Source organism: Neopelma chrysocephalum, unplaced genomic scaffold (genome assembly GCF_003984885.1).
Source record: "Neopelma chrysocephalum unplaced genomic scaffold, ASM398488v2 Primary Assembly neopelma1_65b, whole genome shotgun sequence".
Classification (NCBI taxonomy): domain Eukaryota; kingdom Metazoa; phylum Chordata; class Aves; order Passeriformes; family Pipridae; genus Neopelma; species Neopelma chrysocephalum.
In genome coordinates this window covers 2,792,163-2,814,952 of record NW_020897723.1, presented here as the reverse complement: position 1 = coordinate 2,814,952, position 22,790 = coordinate 2,792,163, and the positions used below count along the sequence as shown (strand labels likewise).

At 55.7% G+C, this 22,790-nt stretch overlaps 1 protein-coding gene across 1 annotated transcript; it reads left to right on the top strand.

Annotated features, from left to right (window-relative positions):
- The first annotated feature begins 18,345 nt into the window (after positions 1 to 18,345).
- Positions 18,346 to 21,544, top strand: HS3ST6 (heparan sulfate-glucosamine 3-sulfotransferase 6). The gene is made up of 2 exons (XM_027684123.1): positions 18,346 to 18,578; positions 20,871 to 21,544. The coding sequence occupies exon 2, from the start codon at positions 20,878 to 20,880 to the stop codon at positions 21,484 to 21,486; it is 609 nt and encodes a 202-aa protein (XP_027539924.1). The 5' UTR covers positions 18,346 to 18,578; positions 20,871 to 20,877; the 3' UTR covers positions 21,487 to 21,544.
- Positions 21,545 to 22,790: the final 1,246 nt, after the last annotated feature.

Sequence of the window (22,790 nt, the reverse complement as noted above, 5' to 3'; positions counted from 1 at the left end):
TCAGGGGGCCGCTGCCAAGCGCTTTCGGCTGAGAATTTAGGTTTTGTTGAGGGAAGGGATCGTTTGTCTCCGTGAAAAGCCCGTTTTGGGGGAGGGAGGGACGAGCTGGACGTCCCCCCGCGGTGCCGGAGCCCCAAAGCGTGACAACCCGCATCCGCTCCGCTGCCACCCCGGAGCCGCCGCCGCACAAAGGGGCCGGCGGGCAGGGCTGGGCTGCTGCCAGCGGGAGAAGGGAGAGAGGCATCCCAGAGGGGCCGATCCTGCCCCGCGGGGACGGAGGAGGCGGATCGGGGATGAGGGTCTGAGGGTGGAGCATTCCAACGCCCCCATCCAGGGGGCTGTGCTCGGGCACAATCCTGCCCTTGTCCCCCAGGTTTTCCTGGGGTCCTGGCTGCCCCTGACAGGCTCCTTCGTGCTTTGACATTTATTTTAAGCCGGGGTGAAGAAGGAGGTTTGCTGGACGGATGGCTGGGCTCTGTGTCCACCTCAGGTTGGAGCTCAGAGCTTGTCTTAGGTGATGAGTTTTGGTTCTTTTACAGTTCTGTGCTGGTGTTGCCCCTGCCAGATGGCTCCGTGTCTCTCATGTCCCTGGTGCTGTGATCGTGTCTCTCCAGGTTCACCACATCCCTCACTTCCTTCCAGTTGGTGACAAAGGGTGTCCCCAGCCCCCCCTTCTCCAGCTCTACTGCAGATCTCTGGGCTGTTTTAGGCACTGCCACGATCACCCAAACCTTCCCCAGCCCCCGGGGCATCATGGCAGGGGGTGCACAGAGCCCGTGGAGCTCACAGAAACACAGAACATCTCAAGCTGGGGGGAATCATCGAGTCCAGCTCATCCCTGGTGCTTCAGTCCAGGGCCTTGTCCAGGTCTGATCTGGGTGTATGTGTATTAAGAATCAATATTCCTGTGCTTTGAGGAGCATCAGGGAGTGTGTGAGGACGTGCTGCATCCACGGGGCTGAGCAGGGATCACAGCAAGGCCTCTGTCATCCTAGAGGTTCATAAAACCTGAATTACTGAGCAGGAACTGGGAATGAGCGACTCCTTTCAGCATTAATCACTGGTGGGGCCAGACCTTTTCTAAACAGTTTTTTTCTAGGCAAACTTTCTTTAAATAAAGGCAAATTCAGGCTTAAAGATTTAGCGACCACCTAACTCCAGCTGTGCCCAGCTGTGGGAACCTCATGTCAGCATCACAGCACAAGTTGCCTGTAAGTGTGTGTTAACACAAACCTTGTTGTTAGTGGGTTTCTGGTTTCATGGCATCGTGGGCCAATGACTTGGACCATCAGCTGTGTGTGTGATGTACCCAGCCCTGACTGAAAAACAGCCCCCAGACCCCACACTTCTGCTTGGGCGAAGCTGGAGCCAAGCTGAGGGATGAAGAGGAAGGGTGACCAGTGACCTTTGGAAAGAAATCTGGCTGTGAAACCCTCCCCAGCTCAGCTGGGAAGCTCCCAGTGACAGATCCCACTCTTTGCATGCAGCTGAACATAAACTTTCAAAGTACAATCTGGGTGGAGGGCAGGGTGGGAACTCTGCTGATTTTGTTGGGAATCTGAAGAGATTTGATGATTTTTTTTGAGCTGTAGCTCCTGGAGTCACGGGACAAGGAGAGTTTCAGTTCTTGTGTGAAGCCAGTATGTCCTGAAGACAAGAAAACTGCCTCAGGAACCAGAGGAAGCTTTGGAGAACCACAGCCCATACGTATCTGCACGGCTGTGTTTGGAAACAATCCCAGTTTGAACTGGAATTTGGCTGAAGGTGGTTACTGTTCTTCTCACCTGCAGCAAAACCTCAGCATTCATTTCTTGCAGAGTTGTGAAACCATTTGGAGATGCAAACCAGCTCCCAAACCAGCTCCCAAACCAGCTCCCCAACCAGCTCAGCCCCAAGTGAGTGCTGACAGCCCGGTGAAGGGTGGTGGCTCCACCATGGTTTGAAGGTCTCAGTGGATCAGAGGAGAGCAGGTGGGAGCAGCAGGAAGCAGAAGGATGCTGGGGCAGTGTCTGGGTGTCCCCACCACAGACAGGCAGGTTTGTCCTGTGCCACCTGGGTCACCTCACGAGCACGAGGCGCTGCACGTGCTGCAGGTCAGCTCCTGGGGCGCCCGTGCGGGACGCAGAACAACTTTAAAGAACAGGGGAAAACTGTTGCCACTTCAAAACCCGGCTCAGAATTGACGCCAGGACTCCAGCGGACTGATGCTCCTTTCTTCTCCCGTTAATTAATTCCTTTGCCTCCAGTGAATTTCCATCTCTCAGTTGTGCTGCAATCAAAGGGCTGCGAGCAGCAAGGCTCACATTAGGAACAGACCCATCCAACCTTTTTTTAATCTTTCTGTATCAGTTACTCGCCTTTCCCTCGTGCTGCCACACGGCAGCTGAAGCACAGATGCCAGGAGATGAGTGGCTGAAGGAGAGCTGGGGCACGCAAACCCCCGGAGTTTGCTCCCAGCAGGTCTCCCTCCCTGCAGCCCAGAGGAAGAACCCGGATCCGTTTTGCTCGGAGACACAAACGGGCAATTACGTGGTCACCTGAGAAGTGCCTGATGATTTATGGTGTTATTAAAAGGTGATGGTAAGAGTAGAGAAGATTTGCAGCATCTGCACGGAAACCCCCGTCCCTGACCCTCACACCCCAGATCCCAACGTATTAAATATCCAGGGAGGCACCGAAGCCTGCGGATGGCTTTGAGGGAGAGCCCTGCACATCTGGGAACACTTGGCCGGGTACCCAAGGCCCTGGACAGTGTGTGATTAAATGTAATTCACTCCTTGCCCCGTTTGTGGGCTCGCAGAGGCCGTTCCTGCTGGAAGGGAGGTCGTGGCCGTGGCCTCGTGGAGGAACGCGCGGCCAGAGCTGACGGGAAGGTGAAGACGTGCTTTGCTGGGGGGGATGAGGGTCGGATTGTGGGAAAGCAAGTCCTCTCCAGGTGCTGAAAGAGCCAGGGCTGGAGTCTTCATGCCTGGTGGGAGCTCAGCCTGACCCCAACCAACAGCTCTGTGTTCTCCAGAGCAACAGCAGCTCCCAGAGAGCCTCCACGGCTCACAGGTCTCTTCCAGCACTCTGTGACACCTTGGCTGTCCTTGGGCAGACTGTTGGATCTCCTTCTCTTGCCCTCAGAAGTCTGTAGAGGCCCAGGGTGATGCAGTTGGCTCAGGTGGTGGGAGCCTGCATTGCTGGAGCAGTGCAATACTCCTCCCCCTCCCTTCCTATCCCATTATTTGCAGTTCTGGTTTCTGGTCCCCTGGTTGGAGGTGCTGCTTGTTAGAGGGAAGGAATCACAACTGGAAGTGAAAGGTGCAAAGGGTGGGCTGATGGGAGAGGGGTTGAGGTCCTACCTTGACTGGGATGGCCTGGATGTGTTATCCCACGTGTTATCCCATGTGTTATCCCATGTGTCAGTGTCCAGCAGAGCCTGTGTGTTATATGGCTGAAGAGCAGTGTGGGATCTGAGGGAAAACCCTCTTTCTGGGGGCTCTGATCCTCCATGGCTTCCCAGCTGGAAGAGATCTCCCCTTCCAGCCCCTGCCTGGCAGGATTTGTTAGGATCCTCTTGGCTTCAGTGGAGTGATGCTGCTTTGCAGCAGAGGGGTTCCCAAGTTGGAATCACATCTCACTCTGCCTTGTTTTGGGCAAACAGTGATTTTTAGGTACAAGTGGGAGATGGAAGAGGCTCTGATGGGCATGTTCACCTGCTGGAAGCCTTCACAGTGCTGAACTTGCAGCCTCTGCTTTGAGCTGAGCTGGAAATGAGCAGAGTGGAGGATGCACATGTTTTCAGGGAACAGGGGAGAGCTGGCAGGGGTAGGGATAAAAGCAACATATGTCTGATTGAGCAAATGGAGAAATGCAGGCCAGATGGCTGGAAACACTAAGAACTCTGTAATAATTTCTAAAGTCTTTGCTCTCTGGAGCAAGATTAGGGCACTTGCAATCTTTTCCTCCCTGCTCAATTTGCCTCCTGTGCTGGCCACATTGCTCGTGGCTTTGGGCAGAGCCCTTAATGCTGTTTGTGACCTTCAGGGATTTGTGGAGTTGTTATCTGGGCTATAAATGTTGAGTATCATTCAGGGAGCAGCTGATGATTCGAAAGGGTGACCCTCTATCCCGGGGAGGTGGGGTTTTGGAAGTGCCTGTCCCCATCCCATGTGTGTTATAGGGTCTGAACAGCCTGGCAGGAGTTGGGAGAGGTCCTGGGGGAGGCTGATCATAGAACTGTAGGTTGGTTTGGGTCGGAAAGGACCTCAAACAGCATCCAGTGCCACCCCTGCCATGGGCAGGGACACCTTCCACTGGACCAGGTTGCTCCAAGCCCCATCCAACCTGGCCTTGGACACTTCCAGGGATGGAGCAGCCACAGCTTCTCTGGGCAACCTGTGCCAGGGCCTCCCCACCCTCACAGGGAGGAATTTCTTCCCAATATCCCATCTAACCCTGCCCTCTGGCAGTGGGAAACCATTCCCCCTTGTCCTGTCCCTCCATCCCTTGTCCCAGGTCCCTCTCCAGCTCTCCTGGAGCCCCTTTAGGCACTGGAAGGGGCTCTAAGTTCTCCCTGGAGCCTTCTCTTCTCCAGGCTGGAAACAGATATTTGTGGTTTAGGGGAAAGGCTGATCTTTGTGCTACTCCAGAAGCTCACGATCCAGTGTCTCTGTGGATGGTTGTAAAAGCAGATATTGTTGTATTTTCTCTAAAATATGGGTTGTTTTGCACTTGGGGGGTGTGTGGTCTTTTTGGAAACAGATCCTGCTGACCCTGTGCAGGTACCACGGATCTGGGAGCTGATCCCTCGGGGGTTGTCTGTGCTGCTGGAAGAGCTGATGGGCTCCTCCCAAGGTGGGGACACTCTTAAAACTAAATAATTGTACTGTTTAGGTGATCTTTATGTAAAAACCCCAACCAACCAAAATTCCTGGTGTCCTTTGAGGGGAAGGGAATGGTAGGGGCAGAAATTGCAGCTACATCAAGCTGGAAATCCTAAATAATGCAAAACTAACGCAGGCTGCAGTTTTTGAAGTGCTTTCTTTCCTTGCACAAAGCGAGGGAGCAAAAATAAATCTGTGTATAAACCCTGTTTCGAGGAAATGAATTGCAAATAAGAAAAACAAATTCGAGTTAATTCTTCTTTTTCCAAGCACAGCTCCATGCAGTGTTTTGGAAGTCAAGGGATTTAGGGATCGAGCGATAGCGTCGATGTTTTCTGGTAACAAGTACAAACTGTAGCAGCTTTTAAGGCTTCAGAAGCTGTTTCTGATTAGGATCTTTTCCTTTGACAACTTTTTCTTTTCTTTTCGGGGAAAAAAAAAGGGGGGGGGGAAAGGGCTTTTTGTAACACAGTCGGGCTAAAGATGGGGGGAAATCTGTTTGAAATATGCAGGGACCTGAAAGCAAATCTTGAGTGAATAATAAGTTTAACTGACCTTAAAATATCCCATTGCCATGAGGGATTTGAGAGTAATACTTCAAATGGATTTTTGATGAGGCTCTGCAGGCTGTGGGGAATTGAATATTTTTACCCAACACGTTTTCTGATCTAAATTTCCACAATAACCAGGAAAAAAAACCCTATTTGGGAATCCCTAAAGAAGGGTTTGTTTTGGGGTTTGTGTTGTTTTACTTTAAAGCTGCTGCTGTGCAGGGAGAAAACCAATTTTCTGGAAGGTCAAAATTACCTTTTCCCCCCAACATCAAATTTAATCCTGAATTTGTCCTGACCCCCGAATCACAGGACAGACCATCCCTGTGGTCGCTTCTCCCTAAAGGAGAAGCAACCAGCACTTTCTGGACTGTCTGTCCATCTGTCCATCTATCTGAGGGGACAATTCAACCATTAACAGACAGAGGGACGCCCGGTGTCCTCGGGGTGGGGGGGCTCTGCCAAGGGCTCCTCTTCTGCCCCCCATCCTGGAAAACAGAGCACAAAGTGGCTTTATGTCAGTCCCTCGTCCCAAGTAACAAGCCAAGGAACAGCCTCAAGTGGTGCCAAGAGAGGTTTAGGCTGGATATCAGGAAAAATTTCCTCATGGAAAGGGCTGCCCAGCCCTGGCACAGGTTGGAGTCCCCAACTCTGGGGGGATTGAAAAGCCACGTGGATGTGGCACTTGGGGACGTGGGTTAGTGGAGGTGGCCTTGGCAGTGCTGGGGGATGGTTGGACTCGAGGGTTTTGGAGGCTTTTCCACCCTAAACAGTTCTGTGGTTCTGGCTGATGCCCTGCCTTGCCCTGCACCGGCCTCTCTGATCCCGAGGCTTTCCCGGATCGGTCCCTTCGGAGCCACATTGCTCCAGAGGCAGCTCCCCAGCTTCCAGCCTCCCCTTCCTTTGCAGTCACCACCCTGGCATGAGGGTGGGCAGAGCCCAAAGCTGGGGGGACTGAGGGATCATCCCAAGAAGTGCCTCCTCCCCCTCACCAGCCGCAGGGATGAGGACAAGGAAGGTGTCCCATGGGTGGGGGGGCCGTGCTGGCACCCCAGAGCCTGTCACCAGCGGGGAGGGGGGAATCTGGGCAACGCTCCTGCCAGCTCCTAACATCCCACCCTGCGTGAGTCCAGCAGCAAACAAGCTCCCAGTGTCCTCCCTGCTCTCCAGAGCAGCCAGAGGTGCCGGTGGCAGGAACGCCTCCTGGCCTCCCACAGCTCCCTGTGCTCCACACAGCCCCGGATTTTCTCTCCACTGCATTCAAAAAGGGGAAAAAAAGAGAAAATTGTGGTCCTGCAGGAGCTACCGGGGCCATGGGCAGGGGAGATCCCCCCCCTCACATCCCAGGGACACACAGAGGGCCCTGTTTGGTCGCTGCCTCGGCTCTCTGGGTCCTGCCACTGAACTGTGGGATCATGGCTTTGCTCCTGGCTGGGGTGGGCTTGGCTCTGGGATCTGGCCCTTGCTCTGCCCTGCTCTGCCCCTGTTTATCAGAGATGCTGTTGGGTGTGGCTGTGCCAGGGATAAGGGACCCATCGGTGGCTGGGACCTGGCCAAGGGGCACTGCTGGGCTGAGCTGGTTATTTTGGCCCAGTTATCCCTCTCTGTGCTGCTCCAGTAGCAGGTCCTGGCTGGAGAAACAGCCATGGAGAGCCCAGGCTGTGTCCTGCCCAGCACACAGCAGGACCACACCAGAGAATCACAGAATCATGGAATGCTTTGGGTTGGAAGGGACCTTAAAGCTCATCTTGTTCCACCCCTTGCCAGGGGCAGGGACACCTTCCACTAGCCCAGGTTGTTCCAAGCCCTGTCCAGCCTGGCTTTGGACACTGCCAGGGATGGGGCTGCTGCTTGTTGGTGTTTTTTAGGGTGGGGGTTATCAGGCAAAGCCCAAATGGTGCTGCTGGTTCCTGTGTCCATGGCTGTGGCCCCGGTGCTGCTCCTCAGCAGCAGCTGCTCCCAAAGCTCTTGCACAGCAGGAGCATCCACTGCTGCAGCCTTGATGTTTCCAGGGCTTTAAATCACAGAATCACTGAGGTTGGAAAAGCCCTCCAAGATCATAAAGTCCAACCATCCCCCAGCACTGCCAAGGCCACCACTAACCCATGTCCCCAAGTGCCGCATCCACGTGGCTTTTAAATCCCTCCAGGGTGGTGACTCCCTCACTGCCCAGGGCAGCTGTGCCAGGGCTGGACAGCCCTTTTGGGGAAGAAAATTTTCCTCTTACAGCCTTTTATGCTGGTCACAGCCCTGCTCTGGGCTTGGCTCCCTGTGTCCCAAGCTGCCTGTCCAGGGACACAGGGATCGATCCACCTGTCGGGCTGCAGCTCCCATCCATCATCCCTCTGCTCATCCATCATCACTCAGGTATTGACGTGTCTGGGCAAAGATGGGAATGGGGTGATGCTGTAGGAGATGGGGAATGGATTCAAACTCCAGGCTGCTGGAATTGCTGGTTTCCCTCTCCCCCAGGAACACCAAACTGCTCCCAGTGCTGCCTGAGCGGGTCAGTGAGTGCCCATGTGGTCCCGTGCTGGGCTCTGGGGTACTGAAGAGCCCATGGGAATGTGGATTTGCCCAATCCCAGGGTATCTTTCCCATCAGGAAGAGCAGCTGTGGCAGTGAGACACACTAACACTGGGAGGTTGGGATGTGCTCATTTTTTTCCTTATTAAAAAGGCAGTTTGGGGACAAACCAGCAGGGCTGTCCCTGGAGACTGGTGCTCCCCCGGGATGTGGGCTCAGCACTGCGACCCTTCTGGTGGATGTCTGATGCCCAAGGCCTGGCAGAGTCCAGCCCCTGGCTCCAGGGAGGATTCTCCTGCTTGGCAGAATGGCTCTGCCTGGGATGGGGACAGGGACACCCCCAAATGGGAGCTGCCTGGGGGGCTGTTTGTGGGAAGGGTATTGAAGTCTTTACAGCTTCTCCAAAGGAGATTGAGGTGCAAAGGGTGTGTTGTTTCTCTTCCCTCCGTATCTCTTCCCACCCAGATCCCTGGTTCTGAGCAGGAGCTGGGGAATCTGAAGCCCAGCAGAGGAACTCCTGGTGGGACTGGTGTGGATGGGGCTGGGGGGGGGGCTGCTGGTTCTGGGCTGTGCTGGAGTTGCCTTCCCCTGAACTGTGGACGGTGGTTGGGGTCCTGCCCACCACAGCTGGAAATGTGCAAACTTCCTATTTTGGATCCTCGTCCTCCCTGAAATCCGGCTGGAATGGGCCGGTGGGATCAGCCTGGCTGGGGGAAGGTGGGCAGACAGACCGTGTGATTGCTTAAGCCACATTTCCTTAGGAAACCAGGCTAAAAATAGTCAAAATCCAGTTCTTTCCCACAAACAGCTCCGATTGCCACAAACCAATGCTGTTCCAGTGAAGAAATGTTTTGTTGGAGAATTCCCTGCTGGAGAGAGGGAGGGAGGGAGCAATAACGCCGGGGTGAGAGACCCTGGGTGGATGGAGCCTCCACCTCCATCCCCTGGGGCTCACCCAGCGCTGGTGACAGGGAGCTGGGAGCTGCCCATGGCTCAGGAAGCTGGAGAAATCTCCGTATCATGGAATCCCAGACTGGTCTGGGTTGAAATGGACCTTGGAGACCATCTAGTCCAACCCTTTGCCACGGGCAGGGACACTTTCCACTAGCTCCAGGTTGCTCCAAGCCTCATCCAACCCGGCCTGGAACATTTCTGAGCCTTCCCAACGTCTCCACAGTCCCTTTCCGAGGGGCTGGAGAAACAGCTCTCATTTTTTTTGCAGCAAAGAGCATAATCCACCCCTGTCCCCCTCCTCAGTGGGGGATTTCCTTCGCCTGGGGACCAGCTGAGGCTCAGTGTGAAGGGAGGAGGCCGAGCTGCCATCCCAGCAGCATTCCCAGCATCCCCAAGCCTTGCTGGCTGAGCCTGGCTGGATTTCTGAGGCTTCTCCCTTATCTGTGCAGGAAACAGTGATGAGGTCCCATGTGATGGGCTGCAGGCTGGGCAGGGGAGCCCCTCACACAGATGGAAGTGGCTGAGCAGGTTGTTGGGGAGAAGAACCATTTGGCAGCTGCTCCGTGTCGGGGCTCCTCTCCCACTTCCCCCTCACCCAGCAGATGCCACGGGATGGGATGGCACAGGGCAGCCTGGGCTGTGCAAGGGATGGTGGCTCCCATCCCTTCCACGCTCCAGGGTGAAGCTCCTCGCCAGGAAATGAGGCTTTTGCTGATAGGAAAAAAAAAAAAAGAGCTAAATTTGTTTCCCATCTTCCCCCGGGCTGGATTACAAATTTGACACAGATGGGGAATCTTTGTTGTTTCTGTGGAAAACTGGATGTATTTTTCATCCCAACAAGAGCAGCATGGCAGCATCTGACCCGAGGCAAACACCAAGCAAACCCTTTCCTGGGTTTTTGTCGGTGGTGGAGGGACAGATGAGCTGCTCCAGCTCGGAGCCATCGTGAGCTGGGACACATGGAGAGTGTGTTTGTGGAGAGCTACAACCTGCTCGGTGGAGGGAGGAGATGGGGACCAGGACAAGGGGGTTTTAGGCTGAACTCTTCCCTGGGAGGCCCCAAAACTGAGGAGGAGGCTCTGACCTGTGGCACTGGGATGCAGGGATCTGGCTCATGGATCTGTTGTAACCTCCGCTCTGGGAGGGAGGACAAGGGGGTGGTTTTGGGCACCTTCCAGGCTTTGCTCTCCCACCACAGGGTGAAACCTCCCTCCTTTGAGGTGCAGTTATGGCTCCTTTGCCCTGCTCAGCCCAGGAAGGTGGTGGTGGTGAGGGCTGGGCAGGCCTGGCTCCATCCCTCACCCTTGCAGGTGACCTCTCAAGGGGTTGGGAGTAACCGTCACCTTCGGATGGATCAACCAGGGGCAACCTGAGGCTCTCCAGAGCTGTTGGCTGTTCCAGGCCATCAGGTTCTTGCCAGGGCCAGGCAGCAGCAGCTCTGCCATCACCTGCCCGAGCTGTCAAAGGCATTATTGGGAAAGTGGGAATGCCTGGATCCTCCCTGGCTGGGCACCAGGGCTCTGCCACCGCGGCGTTGCTGCCTCAGCACATTTCTGCCCCTCCTGCCCACGGGCAGCTGTGGAATCGCTGCCCCCCGTCCTCCCTCCTGTCCTCCCCCTGCCTCCATCCCCCCTCCTGTCCTCCCCCTGCCTCCATCCTCCCTCCTGTCCTCCCCCTGCCCCACATCTGCTCCCTGCCCCAGCCCACTGAGGGTGCCGGTGCCCCGGCCAAGAGCTGGTGCTGCAGATGCTGCTGCTCCTCTGCCAACCCCTGAGCCCGGCCCAGGCACCCGTGGAGGTTTGTCTGAACCCAGGTAATTGCACCAATATGGTGCTTTTCCTCCCTGGGGCCAAACCCCGCAGCTCTGGCCCCGCTTTGGGCTCGTTCCTGAAGCTGCTGCTGGCTCAGACAGAGCTGGGCTGGTCCAGCAGCCCGTGGCGAGGGCAGGAGGGGCACTGCTGGCTCTGTCCCCACTCCTGTCCCCTCCAGGGCACCCCCTGCTCACACCCTGCTGCTGGGATGGGTGTCCAGCGCTGGAGGGGTTTGGTGCTGGGGGCACGGGGTGTCCCCAAACAGGGGGATGCTCCCAGCAGGATGGGAGGGAGGCTGGAGGAGGAGAGGAGTGAGGCACCAGCTCAGTTCTCCTCCCTCAGAGGGCTGGGGCGGTGAGGGGGATCCCCTCCACAGGGGCATTGAGGATTGCAGTCACCAGCGATCTTGGTGAGCTTTATGATCCCAAATTCCTTTGTGGATCTGGCCAAGAGAGCTTTAAACCATCACTGGAAACGGTGCTGGTGGATCCCCACAGCCCCACTGCCAACCTCAGCCCTGGCTCCAGCTCACGAGCAGGGACTGATTTATGTTTTCTTAGGTAGAGATGAGACACTTCTGGATGTGTTTCAGAACCACTCGTGGCTGGTTTGAGGCTGAAGCTTCGAGCAGGACTCGGTGCTTGTTCAGCAGGGGAGAGCCAGCCTGGGAAAGCATTTTTGCAGAAGCCTCCATGAGATGTGGGCAGTGGATCCCCCCTGGATCAGCACTTGGAGAGACACTGCTCTGGTGGCAGGGAACGGGCTCTCCCCACGCTCGGAGAGTCTTTGATTTCTAAGTCATTACATCCAACCTTGATGAATTCCTTTCCAACCTCCATCTGAGCCTTGGTGATTCCAGCAGGACCTGGTGGCCCTGGCACATAGCTTTGGTTCCCAGGGAGTTCAGAGTACCCATTTTTGCCCGTTAAAAAGAGAAGAAACTGTGACTTGAAAATGTTGGAATGAGTTACGTTAAAAATCATGAGGCTGGAGGGACCTTCTCTGTTCCCTGAAAGCTGTTGGGGGGTCCCATCACCCCCTTACCTGGAGGGCTGGCTGTGCAGGAGGAGGGTGAGGAGTGGGATGAAGGGCTCTCCAGGGCACAGACTGGAAGGGACAGCCAGCCCTGCCCGTGGTGGCCTTGGAATGGCCATCTGGAGAGCCCGGCAGCCCCTTCCCCAGCGCTCTGCGAGGGTCCGGCCGGGCTGGGCCAGCCCCATACTGAGATCAAATAAACACAAATACCCTGAAATTATTCATGGCTCTGGGGACTTGTCTCGATGCCTCGTCAGCATCTGTTAATCAAATCAAAGCAGCTGCCAGTCCCCGGCCAGCGGGAAGGTCTCGCTCTGGCAGACATGTGTGGATTCCTCCTTTCTTCCTCCCTCGCTCCCGCTGCTCCTGCACCTGCGGCGGGATCGGGATCGGGGTGTCCAACGTGGGCTCCTGCCCCGCTGCCTTCCCCGGGCCCGGCAGGGCGGGCAGGGCGGGCAGGGCTGCTGGGGATGCCCCTCTCCTGCATCCCGGGATCGGGGCAGGGAGGGCTCCCAGGGACCCGGCGCCGCGGAGGGTGGGGAGGGTCCTGCCACCTGCACCGTGCCCTCGTTAATTGGTCTGAGCTAATTAACTGAGAGCTGGCGGCTCAGGCCAGCGCCGCTCCCGGGCTGGGGCTGCCTGCAGCCGCTGTCCCCCAGGACGTGGCAGCGAGGGGATGGATGCACTTGGAATGGCAGTGACAGCACGAGGGGGAACGGCTTCCCACTGCCAGAGGGCAGGGAGAGATGGGATATTGGGAAAAAATTCTTCCCTGGGAGGGTGGGGAGGCCCTGGCACAGGTTGCCCAGAGAAGCTGTGGCTGCCCCATCCCTGGAAGTGTCCAAGGCCAGGTTGGACAGGGCTTGGAGCAACCTGGGCTAGTGGAAGGTGTCCCTGCCCATGGCAGGGGGTGGGACTGAGTGAGTTTTAAAGTCCCTTCCTTTTCCTTTTGCTCAATCAAGCATCAGGAAGTGGAAGAATCCCCATTTCTTCTGCCCATGTAACTTTGAAGCTGCAAAAAAAAAAAAAAAGTGATTTTTGTGACCTTTTTATGCCCTTCCTGTGCTCTCCTCCATCTAGGTGGGAAACAGGGAACAACCAGCCCATTGCTGCAGGGGAATAATTTAGTGAAAACCAATATGTGTGGGGTTTTATTTGTAATTGAAAACAAAGACTTTAGACATACTTAAGAGTGGTCTCAGGGATATTTTTTTTTCTATGTTTATTTAACAGCAAAAGACTGTGCATCTGAACAGCTTGCTTGGAGCATTGAGACTGGGAACAACTGGTCCATAAAAAAAATAGCTGGAATTGTCTTAAATGTGTGTTCATCGTGTCACAACCATCAGATCAGGCTTGTGGGGTCCCCTCCCCTCCCCAGCCCCTAAGAGCAATTTTTCCTTATTTATTGGAGCTCCAAAGGACCCCAGTTACCAGGGGGATAAAATCTGTCCCCCCTGTGTGGGTGCAGGAGAGGGTGATTTGTGTTTGCCGGCGCTCAGACAGCAGGTCAGGTCAGAAAGCAAAGGATGCCTGGGGAGGGCAGAGCGTTGTTTAAAGGCTGGTGGTGCTGAAAGGTGCAATAATCCGCCGGATTACTTTCCGGGGGAGCTGCGGGAAAATTTACTGCCTTGGAAAGGGATTATCACAGCGCCGCTGCCAGCCGGCTCCTTCCCTTTCTTTTCCTAAGAGGAAGGAAGCTTTTCATTGAATTCCTGCTGCTCGAGCCCGCGAGCGCCGCTCCCCTCCCCATCCACCACGCTTCCCAGGGCTCGGAAGAGGAGAAAATAACGGGGATGATGGCAGGTTTTATCCTTATCTCCCCTCTCAGGTGTGAGAGGGAAATTCCAGGCTGTGTTTGAGTCCTGCTGGTGTGAGGTCACAGAGCCTGGCTCCGAGCCTGGAGGTGCTGAGTTGTGGAGGGGGTCGGGAGGAAGGATAACCAGGAGAAGGGATATGGTCCAGGAGCGTTTCTCCAAGCCCCAGCTGCAGGAACAGGCTTTGCACCGATGCCATGGGAGCAAAGAGGACTCCAGCCCCGAGCAACCCTTTCTGCGAGTGGGGACCAACTGGAATGCCTGCATCCCCATCCCAAGCAGAGCCGAGCTGTTCCCTGCCAGAGAACGGAGCTGGAGCAGCTTCCCAGGCTGGAACCCAGGGCCACTCCTGCACCGAGTTCACAAGTCCTTCAACAGTTCCACCCCCCCGGGGCCGGGGCTTGGCGGGGGGGTTGGTTTTGTTTGATTTCCTTCCCCTGGAAGGCAGGAGGGCGGGGGCCGGGGCAGCAAACCCCTTTAATTGTGTGCAATGAAGGCTGACAGTGCCGAGGCGCAGCCTTTAAAAGGGGTACTGAACCTTTAATTCCTGAATAAATCATCTCCAGTCTGTTGCTCCTTCATCTGCAAGCTGTTTGAGCGCTGCTACACAGGCACTGCTGGGAAGGGTCATTTGGAGATCAGAGCCCTCGATTGACCCGGGTCACAGGCAAGACACCTGCCACAGGCCGTCCCCTCGCCCCCGGGACACCGGGACGGGGAATCAAAGGGACGCTGGGGAGCCAGCCGAGAGAGAAGAGGGTTTCTAATTGCTGCCACGCAGCCCTGCTTCATTCCAGGGGGATGGAGAGGCCGTGTGTGCCCACGGCATCCCTGCCCTGGCTGTGCACCAGCCCAGTCCAGTGTCCCAGAAGAGCTGGGCACATGCCAGCCCCTGCTTCCTGAAGGGGTTTTGGGGATTCAGTGCCCCGCCGTGTCTGGGCAGCCCCCATTTTCTGAAGGGTTTTTGGGGGTTCGTGGAGCTGTTCTGTTCCCCACCTGTCTCAAGCCAAGCAGTGGGTTCAGCTGGTTTGTTGCTAAGGGTTATTCAGTCCGTGCTTGTGGCAAGGGAAATGCTGCTCAACAGGGGGGTGGGTTTGCTTCACATCCCCCTTCAGCCACTCAGGCAGCACCATCCTGCTGTGGTTCCATCTCTGGGTGAGCTCCAGAGGTAGGAAATGCTCTCAATGGACTGTGGGGTCCCCAGTGCTCATTTCTGTAGCTGTGGGTGGTGACTCCATCAGGGAGCAGGAGTCCCAGGGCTTTGTGCCATGGCCCAGGGTCACCCCTTTTGGAACAAGCACGGAGGGATCCAAGTGGTGCAGACTGTGAGGGGTCCCCAGCAGAGTCAGTGGGGAGTTCAGCTTCTCAGATTTTTGGGGTGACCCCATATATCAGCTCCACGTTGGAGAGGAGTGAGGAGGGACTGTCTCTGAACCCCATGGATGCTGAGGCCAAAGAGCTGTAGCTCCAGAGCAGGGAAGGAGCTGTGTCCTTGTTAAGGCTGATTTCTGCTCTCCATGGTCACTGGCTGTGATGTGCATGCACCAGAGCCTTTGGAATAACCATGCAAGGAAAAAAACCTTCAGGGCCTGGAGCTGCCCCTAATTGCAGCCTCTGGCCATACACGTGGGCAGGATGGGGATGGAAGTGTGGGGTGGCCGAGGGGAGCAGGTTGGGGGGTGTGTGGGAGTCGGGGTTGGTGTGGGGACTTTGGGGTTGGGGGGTGCACAGCCTTTTTTGTCCCTTCCAGCCAGGGAATTGGGGTACACAGAAGTCTGGGTGACTCTGTAGGTGGGCACAGCAGATGTGTTTTCCCCCATGGCCCCAGTCCTTGTGGGGTCCATCCATAGCTGGGTGTCGGGTGACCAGTGAAAGCAGCCACTCCATTAGAAATGCAAATGTTGGCTCCATCTTCTCCCCTTTCCTTCGCTCCTCATCTCCCAGATCTTGATGCCACGTCAAAAACAAAACTCTCTGGCTCCCGGCCCTTCCCAGAGCTCCCAACACCCCCCACTGCTGCTCCCCTCCTGCCCTCCAGCCCAGCTGAGGAGGGAACCCCTCGGGAAGGGTTTGGGGGGGCTTGGACCCTGTGGGGAGCAGCCCTGGCAGGCAGCAGCACCCAGCCCATCTCATTTTCCCCCTCCTCTGAGCCTCTTTATCCTGTGAATCCCAGCCCAGGGACCCTGTCCCCGTGGTCTGGTGGTGGGAGAGCTCTGGGGTCCCCTGTGTTGGCTGGAGACCCCCCCAGTCGTGGTCCTGGGCTGTGGCTTAATGGGGACAGGGGCTTCTGGGGGGCAGGAGGAGGCTCTGGGGGCTGCCCGGGGATGCTCCAGCTGGGAGCAGGACCCGGTCAAACCTCCTCGATGTTTCATGTATCAAACCGTAATTAGGAGCAAAGGGCAGGGGGGTGCAAAGGAGCATTAATAAATTATCTTCCTTGTTGTTAATTGACGTGTCTCAGTCAGCCCGTGGTGCAGCCCAGGGCTTGGCTCCCCTTCCAGGCGCATCACGGGCTTGTTACTGCCGTCATTAGCATATTCAGGTTTCCCTGCTTAAAGCCAATTAGCTCCCGGCCAGGCCTGATTGGGAAGCCGCGGCCTCATTTGCACATTTTTGAATTGGTGAAAGAATCAAAAAAAAAATAATGGAGGCGGCTCGGGGATGGGGAACGCCGGGGGGGCTCCGCGGGCTGGGGGGCACTGGCAGGACCCGCTGCCCCTTCGGAGGAGAGGGGGAACATCACAGTAATGAGGAGGAAAAAGGAACGTGGGCTAATTTGCTCCCGGGCGGCTTGGTGAGTTCAGCCTTCCCAGTGCATCCTCCCCAGTACACCCTTCCCAGCGTATCTTTCCCAGTTCAGCCTTCCCAGTGTATCTTTCCCAGTTCAGCCTTCCCAGTGCATCCTTTCCAGTTCAGCCTTCCCAGTACATCCTCCCCAGTTCAGCCTTCCCAGCTCAGCCCTCCAAGCTCTGCAGAGGTTCAACAGATGCCCCGGAGCATCCTCCGGGAAGAGAAGGTCATGGAGTGGCCTGGGATGGGGGTAAGCACGGCTGCCCACACATAGCCCCACTATTTTTGGGGAATGGGGGGTCTGGGATGTCCCCCGGCAGCCGGGAGCAGGGATCCGGGGCTGGATCTGTCCCTCCCGACATCTGATCCCCCTCCCTGCTCTCTCCCACCTTTCTTCCCAGCAAAGGTGCTGCTATTGGAGCTGCCTGGAAGGAAGAGGCCGATATCTCCATAACTGGTTCCAGTTTAACAACTTCATAGCTGCCGTGGGGCCACAAAGGCAGCCTTGTCCCCGGGGCTGAGATAAGCCTGGGGGTGATTCATATGCAGATCCGGGTGGTACCGGGTGTCTGCTGGGAGAGGATAAATCTGTCCCGAGCCTTGTCCCCCCTCTCCCGGTTCCAAACTGTTTTACATTTACACAAAAACGGTTCTGTCCCCCACCGAGCCCCTGTCGCCCTGCCCGGGAGGGAGAGTGTCCCCTGGAAGCACGGGGTGTCCCCTGCCCGGGGGTTTTGTCCCCCACGTCGTCCCATGGCCCATCTTAGTGCCTTGAAAGAGTCACTTTCTTTGCCCTGCAGAAAGCTCTCAACCATGTCCCACCCGGGAGAAATCCCCTCCTTTCACTCCTTTTGTCTGGGCTTTTTGGTCAATGCTCATTAAAAAAAAAAAAAATAGATAAGGGTTTTTTTTCCCCCTTTATCTTTTTTGGTGGTAATATAGAACCTGTAAGCCCTGAGCCCATAGTACCCATCCCCCTGACCCCCTGGCTCCCATCCCCCTGATCTGATGGCCCCCATCACCCCTGGGGTTGATCTGGGGTTTGGGGTTTCCCATCGTGCTCCCAGCAGATGGGAAGGTTCCAACCATGCTAAGGTTCTGCCTGGCCTTTCAGTGGGGATGAATTGTAGGCAGGGACTGTCCTGCTCTCCTGGTTTTGGCTGGGATAGAGTTAATTTTCCTTATGAAGCTGCCCTGGGTGATAACTCAGGGATGCTTTGGGCTGCAGAGTTATTTATCAGCGAGGTTGAGCTCCTGAGGGTGCGTCCCTTGGGCTCTCAGCTCCGTGCTGGGAGGAGTTCTCCTTCCTCTGCACCAAAATCATCCCAGAGTCGAGGAATCACAAACCAATTAACTCTGGAAAGTTATGTTGGCCCAGTTTTTGAAGTCTGCTTTGATTCCCTGCCTGCCACGGCTGTTAATCAGTATTTAATGCATTTCTGCATTTTTATCATCATTTTATCTGCTGTAACTTCCTGCATGTTACCTCAGCAGAGGAAACATTTCACGTGTTGAATATGTCCGTGTAGGAAATCCCATCTCTGATGCCTCTCAAATGCCAGTTGTTTTATTAATTAAAAATCACAATTTATCAGCTTAATAGGAAGGTTAAAAGGGTTGTATCCCTCCTCCTGGGCACAGTCTCCTCTTGAAATCCCAACTCCTTCCAAGGCTGCCCGGTGCTCCCTCACTGCAGTGTCACGTACCTGTAGGCACTGCCTGGTGTTCCCAGGGTGTTCTCTTAAGGTCAATAAGAATTAACTGCAAATTTAATTAAAGTTTCCCATGTTTGCATTAAAGTGGGGCATAACAAAGCCCGCTCTGCTCTTTGCCAGTTTAAGCCAGATCTGGAGGGAGAGCGGGGTTATCAATAATTAACTGGGGTAATTTAGGGGAAAGTATTAGGGAGTTAATGATAATGTGAAATTGCGTAATTATCTCCCAAGTAGCTGGGGGTGATTGAGCTGCTCAGGAAGAGGAGGTGCTGCACAATTAAGTGCTTGGAGGCCGCTGTTCCCGACAGGATCCTGGGATGTTGGGACCCAGCTGTCCCTGCTGGGGGGCAGTTTGGGGGGTGAAGGTCTCTGCACCCTAGCACAGGCACAGGGGCCGCAGCTCTGGGGGTGCCTGTGCAAACAGAGCTGCCCTGACGTGGGTTTTTATTAAATGTTCCCTGTTAATTACGTGGTGATTAAGCCTTGGATGGTGTGGTTGGTGTTAATTAAAGTAGGTGCAGCTCCCGGGAGCTGAGGAGCCCTGGGCCAGCAGGATGGGGGCAGGGAAGGTGCTGGTACTGCTGGGTGTGGGTGAGTGGGATCCTGGGGGGCTCTGGGGGTCCCTCTGCCCCACGGACCCCTTAGGGATGGCCTTGGCTCTGTGGGATCAGCTTGACCCTTGTTGTCCCTCTGCAAGAAGGAAGAGAGAGGTAAGAGAGGCTTTCCAGCTGTGGCTGCCCCATCCCTGGAAGTGTTCAAGGCCAGGTTGGACGGGGCTTGGAGCAACCTGGGCTAGTGGAAGGTGGAGGGTTTGGAGCACAGGCTGAGGAAAGCACCACTGTGGTTTAACACAGACTCTCCAGGATCTCCCATCACGTCATTCCAAGAGTTTGCTGCTGCTGATAAACATTTTATTGCCCACTGAGGAGAGGGACTGGTTTAGGTCCTAAGTCCGTGCTTGCTGCGAGGGTTTGGGGTGGGTGAGCAGGAGGAAGGAGCTGTTGTGCTGTGCAGAAATCCCAGTGCCCTCCAGGGAAGCACTGCAGAGATACTTCAGCAAGTTGCCTGGAGAAGCTGCAGGAAGCAGCCTGGAAAACCCTGTGGCTCTTTCTGAAGATGCTTGACTGGCAGGGGAGCCAGGCAGCAGGGAGGAGGTGTGCTCCCAGGAAGGGTGGAGGTGTGCTCCCAGTGGGTCCAGAGCCATGCCGTTGGGTTTTCCTTGGCTATGGGCACAGCAGGGAGGGGACAGGTGTGGGTGTGAGGGTCTGATCCTGGTTTGGGAAGATGCTTCCCAGCAGGAACTCTGTCAGTCAGCCTCTCTGGTAAGTGCTGTTATTTGGGGTGATGGGGAAAAGCTGCTGGAAAGGATGGGGACCCACGGCTGCCCCAGGATTTAGGGACCTCTGGAAGGGCATCCCACTGGTGCCAACGGAGTGCTGCCAGGAGAGGACACCGGGAACAAGAAGTGGCTCTAAAAACGCTGGCACTGTGCAAAAACTTACAAAATAAAAGGGGGGGGAAGCCACAAGTGGCTTTTGCCTCTTGTCTGGGGGAGGGAGCTGTGCGGGGCCCAGCATCACTCACAAGTGCTTTTAATCAAGTGTTCTTTCCTGAGTCCAGGGGAAAAAATCCCAGAAACCTCAAGCTTTTCCCATTACATAAGGAACAGATGCTGCCGGGCAGAGGCCTGACTTCCCCCCAGCACAGCCTTGGCTGCAGCGTGGCCAGTTCCTGTCCCCAACTGCTGTGGGGACCCAGCTCCCTGCTGGGCACAACCCTCTGAGCAGTGGGATGGGGATCCCAGAGAAGCTGTGGCTGCCCCTGGATCCCTGGAAGTGTCCAAGGCCAGGTTGGACAGGGCTTGGAGCAACCTGGGCTAGTGGAAGGTGTCCCTGCGCGTGGCAGGGGGTGGAACTGGATGGTCTGTAAGGTCTCTTCCCAAAGCATTCCAGAATTTCATGATTCTTCTTGGGAGTGGAAGAGGGGGATGTGGAGAGCTCTGGGGCAGATGCCTGTGCTGGTGGCAGGGAGGACCCGTTCTGTCACACAGGGTGACACGGCTGGGTAATTTCTCTGGTAATTAATGCCTCATTAAAGTGCACGAGGGAACAATCAGGGCAGTGAATTTCCCCCAGCACAATGGCTGGGCCCTCCGAGATTTCCTGCCTTTCTTTTTAGAAGGAAACTGTCTTTTTCTCTTTAACTGCTCGCTGGCTGGGGCAGAGGAGGAGGGAGCCCTGGGGGCATCTCCATCCCCAGCTACTGCTTGGGCATCACCCCTGTGATGGGATTTTGTTCTTTCCAGTCCCACATGGTGGGTCAGCACCTCCAGGACATGAAATTTGCCTGGAGGCTGGGGATGAAAACCAGCCCTGCCCCAAAACATGTGTAGCGGGTCCTGGAGTGTCCTGGGAAGGGATTTCTGGATTGGGAAGGGGGTTGTGGGGAACCTCCAAGGGGGACCAACAGCCTGGATGTGCTGCTGATGGGGCAGAGTGACAGGGAGTCCCTTCCCAGGGACAGACTCTGGAGGGGACAAAGGGGACACTGAGACAGGGTGAGCAGAATGGAGAGACCAGGACATGGGGACTCCTGGGGAGGAGTTTGAAGATGAGGAGGTGACCAGTGGGGTGTGACCAAGGTGGTGTCCCTGGCTGGTAGGACAGAGGAGGGAGAGAGGGGGTTGTGGCTGGGAGGCCCCTGAGCATTTCTGGGCAGGTTTTGGGGCTTGTTCCTGCTCATCGTGGCATCAGGTCGGAGCAGCTGTGCTTTGAGCCCTGACCGTGCCCCTCTGTCTCCCCAGGAGCCTGATGCCAAGGACTCTGGAGGGGCAGATCACCATGGAGAAGACCCCCAGCTACTTTGTCACCAAGGAGGCCCCTCGGCGCATCTACAACATGTCCCGGGACACGAAGCTGATCGTGGTGGTTCGGAACCCGGTCACCAGGGCCATCTCGGACTACACACAGACCCTCTCCAAAAACCCCTCCATCCCCACCTTCCAGGCCCTGGCCTTCAAAAACGCCAGCACGGGACTGATCGACACGAGCTGGAGCGCGGTGAGGATCGGGATCTACGCCAAGCACCTGGACAACTGGCTGCAGTACTTCCCCCTCTCCAAATTCCTCTTCGTCAGCGGGGAGAGGCTCGTCAGCGACCCGGCGGGGGAGATGGGCCGTGTCCAGGACTTCCTGGGCCTGCAGAGGGTGGTGACGGACAAACATTTCTACTTCAATGAGACCAAGGGCTTCCCCTGCCTGAAGAAGCCCGAGGGCAGCAAACCTCGCTGCCTGGGCAAGTCCAAGGGGCGGCCCCACCCCAGGATCGAGCCACAGGTGGTGCAGCGCCTGCGCGAGTTCTACAGACCCTTCAACATGAAGTTCTATCAGATGACAGGGCAGGACTTTGGGTGGGACTGAGCCACCCCCGGGGCACTCCACCATGCTGGGACCTGCTCTGCCCGGCACCATTTGGAGCCAGGACTGCGATCCAGGGATGCTCCTGGCTGCCGGGGTCCAGGGATGCTCGTGGCTGCCACGATCCAGGAATGCTCATGGTCGTTGCCCAGGGATGCTCGTGGTCATCGTGGTCCAGAGATGCTCGTGGTCATCGTGGTCCAGGGATGCTCGTGGTCATCGTGGTCCAGGGATGCTCGTGGTCATCGTGGTCCAGGGATGCTTGTGGTCATCGTGGTCCAGGGATGCTCGTGGCCGCCCCACCAGCAACTTCCTCCCTTCGTTCTAATTTATATGGGACCTTTTCTGGCAAGAAATGGACTTTTCTGGAGTAGAGAGAAATATTTAAGAAATAAAACCACAGATGGCCCCTCTCCCCTCCCTGACCAGATTAAATATTCTTCCATATAAATCTTGCTGATCTGTATTGACCGGGACTGTTCCAGGTGGTGAGAGGGATGTGTGGGTGTGTGGATGGGGCTGTGTGTGTGTGTGGGGGGTGGATGATGGATCCACCATCCATAATAAAACCTTTGGAAACCAGCTGGACTCCGGGGTGGGCGACCAGTGGGATTTTGCTAAACCAAACTCCAGTGCTGACACAGGCAGTGAGGGCCCAGGGGTGGTGGGTGAGGCCCTCGAGCAGCAGCCCCTGAGCACGGAAGGTGTTTTGCAGATGGAATATAATCTTCAGGAACTGCCTAGTTAAGAAAACAATTAACAGCAGTAGTTTTGAATAAATGCCAAGTCTGGGTTAGGGAGAGGGAGTTGAGTATCACATCCCTTCCTATATCCCTTGAGTAACCCAGCTGATAGAGCAGAGCATTTCTGACCCTTAGGATGAAAATTCCTGCTTCCCCCTAATTCCCAAGCAGAGCAGACAAAATCCCCAAACTCTGCCCTGTCAGCTCAATAATCTCAATAGATTTCCAAATCTGCAGCCATCGAGGGTCATCACAGGAGGCTGCAGAAATTAGTTGAATCTGTACTAACTAGTTTTCCCTTAATTAAAGATGGGGAAAACATTTAATTAACCTCTAATATCTTATTAGTGACTTGTATTTGTCTCTTTAATGAGCTAATTATGTGTTTTGAAGGTCCCTCAGGCCCTGCATTGTTTGCAAATATGCTTTGGCTGTGGTTCCTTCCATCCTGCAGCATCCCAAAGCTGCCCATCCTGCCAAGGTGCCTCCCCTCCTCGATGCTGCTGCCCGGGGTGATGGAGGCAGCAGGTCCCACTTCTCCTGGGATGCACAACCACCCCCAGC

What these genes read in the sequence shown, in the direction of transcription:
- HS3ST6 (XM_027684123.1), top strand. Translation starts at nt 20,878, where the DNA reads ATGCCAAGGACTCTGGAGGGGCAGATCACCATGGAGAAGACCCCCAGC.